We start from the raw sequence: 13,120 nt of genomic DNA on the forward strand, positions 1-13,120 counted from the left end.
TCCCTGTGTCCATGGTACTGATCCCTCTCTCCCTGTGTCCATGGTACTGAACCCTCTCTCCCTGTGTCCATGGTACTGATCCCTGTGTCCATGGTACTGATCCCTCTCTCCCTGTGTCCATGGTACTGAACCCTCTCTCCCTGTGTCCATGGTACTGATCCCTCTCTCCCTGTGTCCATGGTACTGATCCCTGTGTCCATGGTACTGATCCCTCTCTCCCTGTGTCCATGGTACTGAACCCTCTCTCCCTGTGTCCATGGTACTGATCCCTGTGTCCATGGTACTGATCCCTCTCTCCCTGTGTCCATGGTACTGAACCCTCTCTCCCTGTGTCCATGGTACTGATCCCTCTCTCCCTGTGTCCATGGTACTGAACCCTCTCTCCCTGTGTCCATGGTACTGATCCCTCTCTCCCTGTGTCCATGGTACTAAACCCTCTCTCCCTGTGTCCATGGTACTGATCCCTCTTTCCCAGTGTCCATGGTACTAAACCCTCTCTCCCTGTGTCCATGGTACTAAACCCTCTCTCCCTGTGTCCATGATACTGAACCCTTTCTCCCTGTGTCTATGATACTGAACCCTCTCTCCCTGTGTCTATGATACTGAACCCTTTCTCCCTGTGTCCATGGTACTGAACCCTCTCTCCCTGTGTCCATGGTACTGAACCCTTTCTCCCTGTGTCCATGATACTGAACCCTTTCTCCCTGTGTCTATGATACTGAACCCTCTCTCCCTGTGTCTATGATACTGAACCCTTTCTCCCTGTGTCCATGGTACTGAACCCTCTCTCCCTGTGTCCATGGTACTGAACCCTTTCTCCCTGTGTCCATGATACTGAACCCTTTCTCCCTGTGTCTATGATACTGAACCCTCTCTCCCTGTGTCTATGATACTGAACCCTTTCTCCCTGTGTCCATGGCACTGAACCCTCTCTCCCTGTGTCCATGGTACTGAACCCTTTCTCCCTGTGTCCATGGTACTGAACCCTCTCTCCCTGTGTCCATGGTACTGAACCCTTTCTCCCTGTGTCCATGGTACTGAACCCTTTCTCCCTGTGTAGGGTGATCGAGGAGCTGACCAGTGCTTTGCGCTGTAAAGAGGCTCTGATCACTGAGCTGAGCGGAGAGAAGAGTGTCCTGACACGGAGGGTGGGAGAGCTGGAGGGACAGGTTCAGGACCTCTCTTCCTCCCTGCTGCAGAAAGAACGGGATGCAGAGGTACCTATCCCCATTATGGAAACGCAGAAACATAAATAACAAAAAAGTATGAACATTATTGATTCTTTTTGCAATATCCTTTCCGCTAACCAAATTTGACTTGAGTTAGATTGAGGAATTACATATTTTATTATCAGTTGACATGTAATGCTCTAAAGGATACTGCATGTCCCATGTAGCTACTCCTGTTTAGTTTGTAAGTTGTGTACTTGTGGTTTGTAGCAGGAAGGTAGTGTTGTGTTAAGTTGTGTTCTTGTGGTAGTAGCAGGAAGTACACACACACACACACAACACAGTCGATTATCTAAGTCTGATTCTCTGTGTTATAGTTTTATCATGAAGAGCTGGGCAGGGAGAGACTGCGCATTGAGCAGGAGATGCAGGTGAGTGCATCCTGATGTGAACACAGAACCTCAATGTTGCACAACAATCACTACCATCTTTGAGCATTGACCTTCACTGATGTTATTATCTACACTTCTGTGAGTCTGTACCTATACTTCTGTTAAGAGTGTACTCTGAGGTGTAGGTCTCTACTTCTGTTAATAGTGCACTCTGAGGTGTAGGTCTATACTTCTGTTAAGAGTGTACTCTGAGGTGTAGGTCTCTACTTCTGTTAATAGTGCACTCTGAGGTGTAGGTCTATACTTCTGTTAAGAGTGTACTCTGAGGTGTAGGTCTATACTTCTGTTAAGAGTGTACTCTGAGGTGTAGGTCTCTACTTCTGTTAATAGTGCACTCTGAGGTGTAGGTCTAGACTTCTGTTAAGAGTGTACTCTGAGGTGTAGGTCTATACTTCTGTTAAGAGTGTACTCTGAGGTGTAGGTCTATACTTCTGTTAAGAGTGCACTCTGAGGTGTAGGTCTATATTCTGTTAAGAGTGTACTCTGAGGTGTAGGTCTATACTTCTGTTAAGAGTGTACTCTGAGGTGTAGGTCTATACTTCTGTTAAGAGTGTACTCTTGAGGTGAAGGTCTATACTTCTGTTAAGAGTGTACTCTGAGGTGTAGGTCTCTACTTCTGTTAATAGTGCACTCTGAGGTGTAGGTCTAGACTTCTGTTAAGAGTGTACTCTGGGGTGTAGGTCTATATTCTGGTAAGAGTGTACTCTGAGGTGTAGGTCTATACTTCTGTTAAGAGTGTACTCTGAGGTGAAGGTCTAGACTTCTGTTAAGAGTGTACTCTTGAGGTGTAGGTCTATACTTCTGTTAAGAGTGTACTCTGAGGTGTAGGTCTATACTTCTGTTAAGAGTGTACTCTGAGGTGTAGGTCTATACTTCTGTTAAGAGTGTACTCTGAGGTGTAGGTCTATACTTCTGTTAAGAGTGTACTCTGAGGTGTAGGTCTAGACTTCTGTTAAGAGTGTACTCTGAGGTGTAGGTCTATACTTCTGTTAAGAGTGTACTCTGAGGTGTAGGTCTATACTTCTGTTAAGAGTGTACTCTGAGGTGTAGGTCTATACTTCTGTTAAGAGTGTACTCTGAGGTGTAGGTCTATACTTCTGTTAAGAGTGTACTCTGAGGTGTAGGTCTAGACTTCTGTTAAGAGTGTACTCTGAGGTGTAGGTCTAGACTTCTGTTAAGAGTGTACTCTGAGCTGTAGGTCTAGACTTCTGTTAAGAGTATACTCTGAGGTGTAGGTCTATACTTCTGTTAAGAGTGTACTCTGAGGTGTAGGTCTAGACTTCTGTTCAGGGTCACTACCCGCTTTAAGCAGATCCTACTCTGTTGGTGGGAGCATTCCCTCTACTGGAGAGGAAACACATAACACCCCTTGACTGGACAGGCAGAGGTAGTTAAAGGCTCAGTGCAACAGTTTTATATCAACAAGTCATTTCTGGGGGGAGAAATAATAAATTTGTGGATTTTATTTCAATTAAAATTTGAGACAGTAACAGCATTTCTGCAAAAAATTCAAGAATTTTGCTACAACTAGGTCTAAGTGGGTAGGGGAAAATGGAAAACAAGAGCTACAGTATATGTATAGTATATGTATAGTATATGTACAGTAAATGTATAGTATATGTCGTGACCATCAAACCTTATGGTTTCATGGCAGTTCATTGAATTATTTGAAAGTTAAATGTAAATATTGCTGGAAAGTAGACACACATGTTACTAACAGCTTCTAGGACTGAATAATAAAGGGTTCCTATGTCAGTCTGGGTTGATGTCTCCATGAATGGTAATGCATGTGTATTGTGTTGGGAACTGTGAGCCTGAAGGGAGGTGACCTGGGCTATTTTAGTCTGGTAAACAAATGATGTGAAGATGTATTTATGAACAGGCCACTGACATTCTCCATTCTCAATGGGCAATCTGGGTAATAGGCATTACACTAATAATAATATAACAGGCATATGACTGTTTGTAAACTGAAATGGTGTAAGATTAAAACAAATCCAATATTATCTAAAGTGTAAAAAACTTGTGACAGAGGGCTGAGAGTCTGAAGGTTTTTGCTCCTACTTCATTACTTAAGTTCACTAATGAGTAAGGAAGTCTCCTCACCTGTTGGTCTGGGTCTTAACTGGACACCAGTTGAAAGGATCAAGGTGACACTATTAATAGGCTCTTGTTAGTTTGACACCTCTACTCTGTCTCAAGCTTATAATTAAAAGAATGTTGTCTCCATACTGTTCTCCGGTCAGATCCCAACTGTGTTGTTGATCGTTCTCCCTGGTAAGTTTTGGTAATCCACAGTCGTCATCTCTGAGTCTTTTTCTTATTAATATTAATACAGAGTGCTTCTCAATTCCCTGACCATTGACCCCGTCTATTTTTCACCGTGAATCCCAAGCTCTTCTCATGTGGCAGCTGTTTGAAACGTAATTTTGTTTCTCTGGTAGTAGTTCCTCAGTAGAAGCCGCCTAAGCCCCAAGGTCCTGGTGGAGGCATTTTACCTTGTAAATCAACCTGGCTGTGGGATGCAAATGTGCTTGTCCTAGCCAATGTCAGCTCAGATTTCAAACACTGATGCTGTCTTATTGCCAAGGGCCACCAGCAGCTTTAGCTCAGGCTGAGAATATAATTATTGCACTTGGCCCAAACAATGTCAGTTTCTTAAGAAGACTGAGGAGAAGCAGGCTTCTGTACGTCGCTCTAGATAATATAATCTGCTAAATTACTAAAATACAAATGTATGTATTTGCATGTGAAAACGAATGAATGAGGGGAATGGGAATTTTCATATTTATTTGCATTATTAATGATATAAAATCCTAAACATTATTAATTTCTGGCCTGTAGTTATGCCTGTTTATTGCCTGTTTATTGTGTTCCACATACTGTACAGTATGTATGTGTACATATATATAAGTGCTCAATTGTGTGTGTACATAACTGCATACAAGACAGAAAGGTTGCTTGTTGTGCGTGCACTTCCAACTGCCTGTGGGCATAAGGGTATGTGAGACAGTGTGTTGGTCTCATGTTTCAGAACGGTTCACAATAGGTCATTCTGACAATCTGGTGTTAACTCTGACACATAGATATCAAGTTGTGTGACAACCAGCTTCTAATTGGTTCCCCAGACACCACAGCCAATGAGATCAATATAAATGCCAGGCTGTCTCAGACAGGGAAATGTAATGGACGACATGTATTATGATGTGTTGAAGGGAAAGGCAGCTAGAAAGAAAGCAGATGTATCTTTTTTATACATTTATAAGTAGGTGTCTTTTATATATATATATATATATATATATATATATATATATATATATATATAACTACACCTACAATGAACACAGTTAAATGCAGGTTTGTTGGCTTTATGTATCCAAGTTGTTTCACAGGGATAACATTGTCCATTTTCCTGAGAGACCAGGACCTAATAATAACTGTCTTAACAAATGTTACATTTTGTTCTGAGGCAGCATGTTATTTTGAGGACCAAAGCTGATATGTGGCATCACAGTGTGAGTGCATGACTGTCTGCACAACCTTTGGGATACACAGTCATGGTTTACTGTGAAAACCACTCACTTTAAGGCATTCTGGGTAATGTAGTTGAGTACACAGCCAAACCATAACTGAAAAACTGTGCACAAATGGTGTAGCCAAGATATGTTCAGATGCCATTAGTTTGACCTTTTCAGTAACTGGGTTTATATATGCAGCAGTGTTCCTTGTGTTGCCAATAATTAAATCATTAATTAAACATCAAAACATATTCCAACAAATCACCCCTCACCCTTTCCTGTACAGCACAGACTACAATAGCGATCACCCATCCACCCTTCCTGTGAAAACTAAACCACTAGTGCCTCTCTCTTTGTTCTGTCCCTGTAGCATTCACAGTCGTTGGAATCGGTTTTATGGCCCCCTTGTGCTATTGTGTCTCAGTGATTTACAGAATAGTTCTTTGCTTTACAGAATAGTTCCTCTGCATTAAATAATGGTTCTAGTTTGCATTACAGAAAGGTTCCTCTGCATTACAGAATGGTTCTAGTTTGCTTTACAGAATGCTGGCTGATGGCTGTCTGTGATAGATAGCCTTGTGTAATAATCTATAATACAATATTGTGAATGTATACATACATACATGTATACCTATCTATATCTCTATATTTGTTTGTGTGTCTTGACCTTGTAAGCTGATGGTCATACAATGCATGTCGTCAGTTAAGAAGACCCCTGGCAGTGGGTAGAGAAGCCATTTATATTGTAGCACTTAGCAGACCAGAGAGCTATGAAAAGCATGACCAGCCCATCTGTTCAGATGGGGTCATGTAGCTGAGACTGTTATCCACCAACTACTGCTATATCTCTGCTCATACCGTCATGTCTAGGGGCTGTGCTTTGTTTTGGCAAGTCACATGACCTCCATTTTAAATATTATTTAAATATTTTTCATCCAACTTTCACATTTTAGATGGTTCAGCACCATGTTCACACTCCTGGAAAATACTACCTGGAATCCAGGTTAAAATTCAGGCCATGTGACATGCATCAGAACCATCTACTTTGGCTTTGACGGAAGTCTTTTGTCTGATACTATTTGACAGTAGGACAATCGATGCAATGCTTTTCGTGCATTAATGGCCATTGTTTGAAAGCCCTAAGAACTCTGACTTGCACATAAAACAGTCACACAAGGAAGGACAGGTCATGAAACCTGCTTTGCCTGTTTACTGCAACACAGTAGTTCAAGTCAACCCTCAGGCTGTGTGAGTGTGTATGTGTGTGAGTGTGCGCGTGTGCTCGTGTCTGTGTGTGTGTGTGTGTGTGTGTGTGTGTGTGTGTGTATGTGTATGTGTGTGGGCTATTATCCAAACACATTATCTGAGGAAGCAAATATTTATTTGCTTTGTTAAACATTAAATCAATTCCACCGTGATGATTATATAAAGTTATGTGGCTAATAAAATGAAACACAGGTTCTTTTTTATGTTACCCACAGGCAGTAATATGACCAAAGCATAGAAAAATATGCTATTATTTATTTTTCATTTCTTGTAAATACACAGCTTCCCTCTTGGGCAAATGTAGGCAGAACACGTATAAAATGTCGTTATAAAATGTCGTTAACGTCACTATGTAGCTAACGCACGTAATAGGTATTTCACCTGCTCAATGAAGCGAATACAAAGCTTAGTGTAGACTGGGCCAAAACAACTTGGACATCCCCGGGGGATGTCATGTGTTTTATTCTACGTCTTTGATTATATTAAGAGAAATATAGATTTCAATTCACTTTTCTTTGCATTATAGTAAACCTGACATTATCATTTAATATAGCTCAACTGTAATGCAATGGTAGTGACAATTAAATTATTCCACCCCTGTTAGATGAAATGGTGCGCTCCGCGGCTGCTGGCTGGTCTTGCCAGCGCTATACGTTGCTACGGCTTTTTCGATCCGATCTACATTTACCGCGGAGGTGGCGATGCGCCTCTTATCTATACTGTTGATATTATAATTCAGGAATGTCAAAGGATTTGAACCTGGTTGCGGTTAACGAATTATCTGTTTCTATGTGACAACTGTCCGTGGTGAAGATGTAGCTACGGTTCCGGAGATGATCAACCTGACAGCGCGAGCCTCCCATGACAGCCAACCAGTGATGCAGCGGAACTTACGCATGTTTATCTTGTCTTGGGAAACGCCAGAAATGAAACAACCAGAGCGAGAAGGGTAAAGTCTGATTGTGTGTGTATTTTGAAGATAAGCCAGACACCTAACCGTGATTCCATTTATCTATTTCGGACTTTAACCCATTGCATCAGAATTTCCCTTACTGAATGCAACAGAATGATCACGGATTCTGGACGACTTGCTGGCTGCCATCTGCTGTTCAAATAAGCAATATCTATTAAAATTCACCCAATCCTGAAGTAAGAAACAACGCTGGACAAAATAAAAAAGAACCTTGAAAGATTGGATTTTTTGAGAATCTCGTGTGCTTGCTGCTGTTTAGAACCAATATTTTTGTTTCTCTGATGATTGTGTTGTTTTTGTTGAATTTTTCTGGGATTTTTTTGTCTGAAACCGCATAGTTGCATTTTTTAGCACATCTTTGGAAGAGAGAGAAATCGAATAAGCTGTTAAATGCCTATATTCACATCTTGGATGATCTTACACACAGACTTTTGATGGATGAGCTGTCATCCTGGAAGCTAATAACAGCATTTCATCATCTCATTCACCTCCATCCACCAAATGTTATTTATTATTGATATGACACTTAGCAACCAGGGCATCAACCCTCCCAGGGAACATCAGAGGTGACGCAACCCAGTGGAAGGAGACCTCTGGAGATGTGAGAATGCCATTCAGCCAGTCTTGAGGACAATCTTCCACCAAAACAGGCTAAACCTCTGTCTGAGTGAGTGAGTGAGTGTGCGTGCGTGCGTGTGTGTGCATGCGTGCGTGTGCATGCGTGTGTGTGCGTGTGTGGAATGCTGGACATCAGAATGAAGGAGGTGTGTCGTATCTGTGCACGGGAGCTCTGCGGTAACCAACGGCGATGGATCTTCCACCCATCCTCCAAACTCAACCTGCAGGTGCTCCTGTCCCACGCCCTCGGTCAAGAGCTGACCCGCGACGGCCGCGGCGAGTTTGCCTGCTCCAAGTGCGCCTTCACGCTGGAGCGCATGTATCGGTTCGACACGGTGATCGCCCGCGTGGAGGCTCTGTCCATCGAGCGGCTTCAGAGGCTGCTCCAAGAGAAACACCGCCTCAGGGGCCTCGTCAGCGGCCTCTACCGGAAGACCAACGGGGAGGAGGAAGGCGGCGCCGGAGGGGCCACTACCGGGCCCGAGGATGCAGGGGGAGGGGTGCAGGGGGACGGCATGGTGGACATGTCTGGTCTGACCCATGCCAGGTACTGTGCCCTGCTCCAGGAGGACTTGGTGTATTCGCTGTACGAGTCCTGGGCTGAAGAAGGCTTAGAGTCGGGGGTTCATCATGGACACCCCCCGCACTGCCCAGGGCCTGGTTCTGAGGCCCTGCGACCACAGCGTTGCGGGACAGTCACGCCGTCACCCAGGAAGTGCAGAGGGTGCACAGCGTGGCGAGTGGCGGACTCGGACTACGAGGCTGTGTGTAAGGTACCCAGGAAGTTGGCGCGGAGTATTTCCTGTGGCCCGTCGACGAGGTATTCGGCCAGCGTGATTGGAGGAGGAAGCGTGGTTGGAGCAGAAAAAGTGAAGGGAGGGGAGGAAGATCCAGAGGGAAGCCCTTCATCGCTCACGCTGGTCCCTGGGTCCAAGCCTCAGTCCCGGGCTTCAGACAGTGACCGTACCCTGGCTGGCCGGGCCAGCTCCAGCCCCTCAATAGACTCCCTGGACTTAGCCGGAGAATCTACCCAGCTGTCTGTTATCCAAGATGGGGATGAGGGACTAGAGTACCCCAGGGACCCCATGGAAGAGCACTTCTCTGACTCCCTCTCTGAGGAGCACCACATGGCCACCCCACTGAGATCGACCTCCCACCTCACCTTGGCCCTCTGCCTGGTCCAAAGCTGTGTCTACCGGCCCATCCGGAGCCCAAAGGGGAGCAGGCTGCCAGTGCTTCTCAGACAGAGCCCCAGCAACGGAGCCTCCAGACTGGCCTTCCATGAACCGACCCTGGTTGTGCCGTATGGAGGTCAGAACGGAGAGGCAGAGGTCCATGGCCGTATGGCCCACCTGGAGGACCCTCTGAACAGGCTGGACAGGGGTCTGGACCTGGCTGAGCTGGAGGAGCTGTGGGAGGACCTGTACCATGAGTGTCCTCCCCCACAGCCCCACGAGGTACAAGAGCTCTAAAACCAGAAACCATCGTCTCTCACATAACATATTTTACCTACAAATGTTACTGATTTTAAAAAAAATCTCCTCTGTAGATGTGGAGATTCACAGTGAAGGCCAACCAGTTCACTGTGTATCTGTTAATTCAGCAAACAGAGCAGTGTCTTCAACCGTGAGAACATGCCTGATCCCTTCATGCTCCTGGCTAATTAGCAGGATAATCCAGCTGTCCATCTCTTAAAGCTCGTCTTCCCCCATCCAGAGAGGGTGCAGAGGATGTCCACATGGGAGCACTTCATTCTGTGTGTGAGGGTTTCTGCGCGTGAATGTGTGTTTGTGCATGTCTGTAAGGTCATTGTAGAAGTGAGTGTGCTAAGATGCAAACCATGGAATCTGTGTGTGTGTGTGTGTGTGTGTGTGTGTGTGTGTTAAAAGCTGTGAGGGATTCTCAAGCAGAACGCTCTGGCCAGTCATCCATATTAATGTGTGTGTGTGTATGTGTGTTAAAAGCAGTGAGGAATTCTCATGCAGAATTCTCTGGCCAGTCATCTACACTTGTGTGTGTGTGTGTGTGTGTGTGTGTGTGTGTGTGTGTGTGTGTGCGCGTGTGCGTGTGTGCGCGCTTGGTGGGTGGAGCTGTCATGGATGAACCGCCACCGAGCCACATTACCCTCCCTAATGAGATCCTGTCATCTCCATTGTAGCTTTAACCCTTTACGCCTGGAAGTATGTAACCTTCCACAAAGTACGGCACAATTGGAGATAAGAAAAGGCTTGTTGGTAGTACATCTTCTACAGAGATCTTAAGACAAGTTCTGAGTAGATAATCCATCCAATTAATTTCTGTAGCATATTAAATAAGCCTTCTATTCCCATTTTCCCATCAAATGGTTTAGATCACATAATCTCTGGTAATAATAAGACCTGGGAATATATAGCTCTTATCAAGGTCCCAAAATTGCTTTACATAGTTGGCTAGCATTGCACAAAACAAAAAACTGGAGTTATAACAAAATAAGAAAAGCTGAAGATAAGCATGTGTTTTTTTAAATCACACTGCTTTTGATCAGCAACTAATCAGTTTGGTGGTGCATAGCCCTGGAATGCCAAAAAGAGTCTCAGGCCTATAGAATAACATACAAGTTAATTGAGTTCATTGATACATAAGCCTTATGCCTCATTTATCTCTATTACTTTTTTTCTGTGACTGTCAAATCTTGCCTGGTCTCCTGTCCCTGTAGCTGTCTCACCACTTCATGCTATATGTTTAATTCCTTGTCTCCCCTAGTAAGGAGTGGACTGATGGCCAATGTCACTGGTACCGCCACTAGGTTCAATACTCTGTAGTGAGTAATGGTGAGACAGACTAGTTTGGTGTCTGTGTGTTTCTTGTAGGAATATCCCATCATGTGAATGTGACTTCAGGCTTAAGCCAGCCCAGCTAGCTAAACTAGGTTAGAGTGTGGAGAGATGTGGAGTGACACCACCATTGGCCTATTTCTAGAGCAGCAAAAATCCCTGTAGGCTAGAAGCCTGATGCTACATTCATTTAATGTCAAACCAGGCCCTTGTTTCAAAGCTGGTTGGCTACTAGATGGTAATATAGTTTAGCATGAACCATAGAAGTAGAAATACTGGAATGGACTTTATAATTCAAAATTATATTCCCGTGGCATGCATTGTATTTATCTGTGCCACTCTAGATTAAACCGTATGTTTCTGGCTTGGACCTGTAAATAAGATGTATAGCTCTGTTGACCTCCACTTTATGTATGGGGAATACCGAGGTTTGGTTGTTTTATGATGACCATCCCCACACCATTTCATACATGAAGCCTATGCTCCATGTCTGTTGGGGAACCTTTAAATGTAGCATGTGAGTTTAGTGAGTTCTCTTGTGTACATGTTGTAGGAGATGGTGACACGGGTTATATAAGTTAGGATAGGGAGGAGAAAGCACTTAAGACACGAACAAAGGACTCTCAGAGATCTCAAGAGAAAGTCCTCAGGATGCATCGGATTTGTGAATATAATCTTTGGTTCCCCATGTACAGCACAGCTCCCCTGCACGTCCACGGTCTGTGCAGTGGTAGTTCTCCAAAAACCAAGAACCGTCACTGTTTCTCACGTCTGGGTGGGACCAGGTTGTCAAGTATTCACGGTTGTCAGGCTCGGATGAAGATACCTCAACTGTTGTTTTGATCTCTTCCTTCGTTTTCATTTGCGAGAAGAAGGAGTGCCGGGGAAGCGTGTTAACGCGCGTGTCTCCGTGTGTATTCCAGACGCTGATCGAGGAGCAGCAGAGCCAGCTGCATCAGTATGAGTGTGCGGCGGGTCGGTGTGTCCACGAGCTGCAAAAGGCCCAGCTCCAGGTCCAGTCACTGCAGACCAAGATCCACGAGAGCGAGGCCAACAACATGGTACGGCCTTAGTATACGTCTCACACACACACACACACACACACACACACCCCACCTACATCACACACGTTGTCAAACGCACATCAACTACGTGGTCCCTTTGTCTCTCTCTCCACCCGTAGAGGTTGCAGGAGAAGCTCAGTGAGATGGAGAGTGAGCTCCGATCCATCCGCCAGGCAGCTCAGAACCAGGAGCGCGCCATCCAGGGCTTGTCCGACTCTGTCAGCACCAAAGACAACGAGGTGGGTGGTGATCACCGACATTACGCTGTCACACCAGAACCACACCCTGGCAGTGACTAGGATAATTACAGTAATAATATATGCCATTCATCAGAAGTCTAAAGCCTCTAACAGGCGCGTGCTTACATTTCACGTTCAGACGCTTCCAGAAATAGAAGCACTATCCTGCCGTTGTAAGCACCATGCTTCTCCAACCATGACTACCTTACGGGACGTGTTCTCTGCCCTCCTCAGGCCCAGGAGCTGTACCAGCTGATCGAGGGGCAGAACGCCACGCTGTGTAAACTGAGAGAGATGGCCCACCGCAACCAGATCACACCCACCCAGGTGACACCCCTACATTAGACCAGCATACCTACATCCACGGCTGGGGGGGAGGACGGACGGACGGACACGGAGACCTGTTTGCCTGTTTGTTGATTTGTTGGTTTGTTCCTCAGGCTCCAGAGGGGGGCAGTGAGGCTGTGGTTCTAGCCCAGCTGCAGGGTGAGTTGGTTGGGTTAAAGAGCTCTCTGTTCAGCCTGGGGCTGGAGCTGGAGGCCAGTCAGAGAGCCCAGAATCAGAGCCAGAGACAGGCTGAGGATCTGAGCAGAGCTAAAGAGAGACTCCACGCTGATCTGAAGGAGGCTCTGCTTCACAGGGAAGTTACCGACAAACACAACCAGGTCAGTTTGTGTTTGTCTGTGTGTGTGTGTTCAAGTTTATCTCAATCTGGACAGGCTGCAGGCAGTGTTCATAACCCGTGGTGTATCCCACTCAAGGACCTGCGCAGGGCCCTGGCTCAGTCTCGCTCAGAGCTGCAAGCTAAAGAGGCTCAGCTGAAGGAGGGCGAGGCAGAGAAACACATGAAGATTCAGGAGAACGAAATGAAAATGACGCAGCTCAAACACTCCCTAAAAGACAAGGAGAGGCAGCTACAGGTGAGACACGTGCAGCCAAGACAGGTTCCTGAAAAATACACACATTGCTTATTAGAAACTCTGCACATGAAAGGCCTATTTTTCATGT

General features: G+C 45.4%; 1 protein-coding gene across 6 annotated transcripts in view; it reads left to right on the plus strand.

Moving 5' to 3' along the window:
* LOC105021153 (myomegalin) overlaps window positions 1–13,120 on the plus strand; it is a 51,958-nt gene that overhangs the window by 15,198 nt on the left and 23,640 nt on the right. For 3 of the 6 annotated variants that reach the window (XM_029118809.2, XM_029118811.2, XM_029118810.2), the window contains exons 1-6: window positions 7,035–9,453; window positions 11,733–11,870; window positions 11,993–12,112; window positions 12,347–12,439; window positions 12,553–12,777; window positions 12,874–13,032. In XM_029118809.2, coding sequence (XP_028974642.2) covers window positions 8,119–9,453; window positions 11,733–11,870; window positions 11,993–12,112; window positions 12,347–12,439; window positions 12,553–12,777; window positions 12,874–13,032 — 2,070 coding nt within the window. In that variant the 5' untranslated portion in view covers window positions 7,035–8,118. Of the gene's footprint in view, window positions 1–1,060; window positions 1,218–1,546; window positions 1,601–7,033; window positions 9,454–11,732; window positions 11,871–11,992; window positions 12,113–12,346; window positions 12,440–12,552; window positions 12,778–12,873; window positions 13,033–13,120 lie in introns of those variants that run through there. The other 3 variants (XM_029118814.2, XM_029118812.2, XM_029118813.2) reach the window with 3 other exon arrangements.

This window comes from Esox lucius, chromosome 3, assembly GCF_011004845.1.
Source record: "Esox lucius isolate fEsoLuc1 chromosome 3, fEsoLuc1.pri, whole genome shotgun sequence".
NCBI lineage: Eukaryota > Metazoa > Chordata > Actinopteri > Esociformes > Esocidae > Esox > Esox lucius.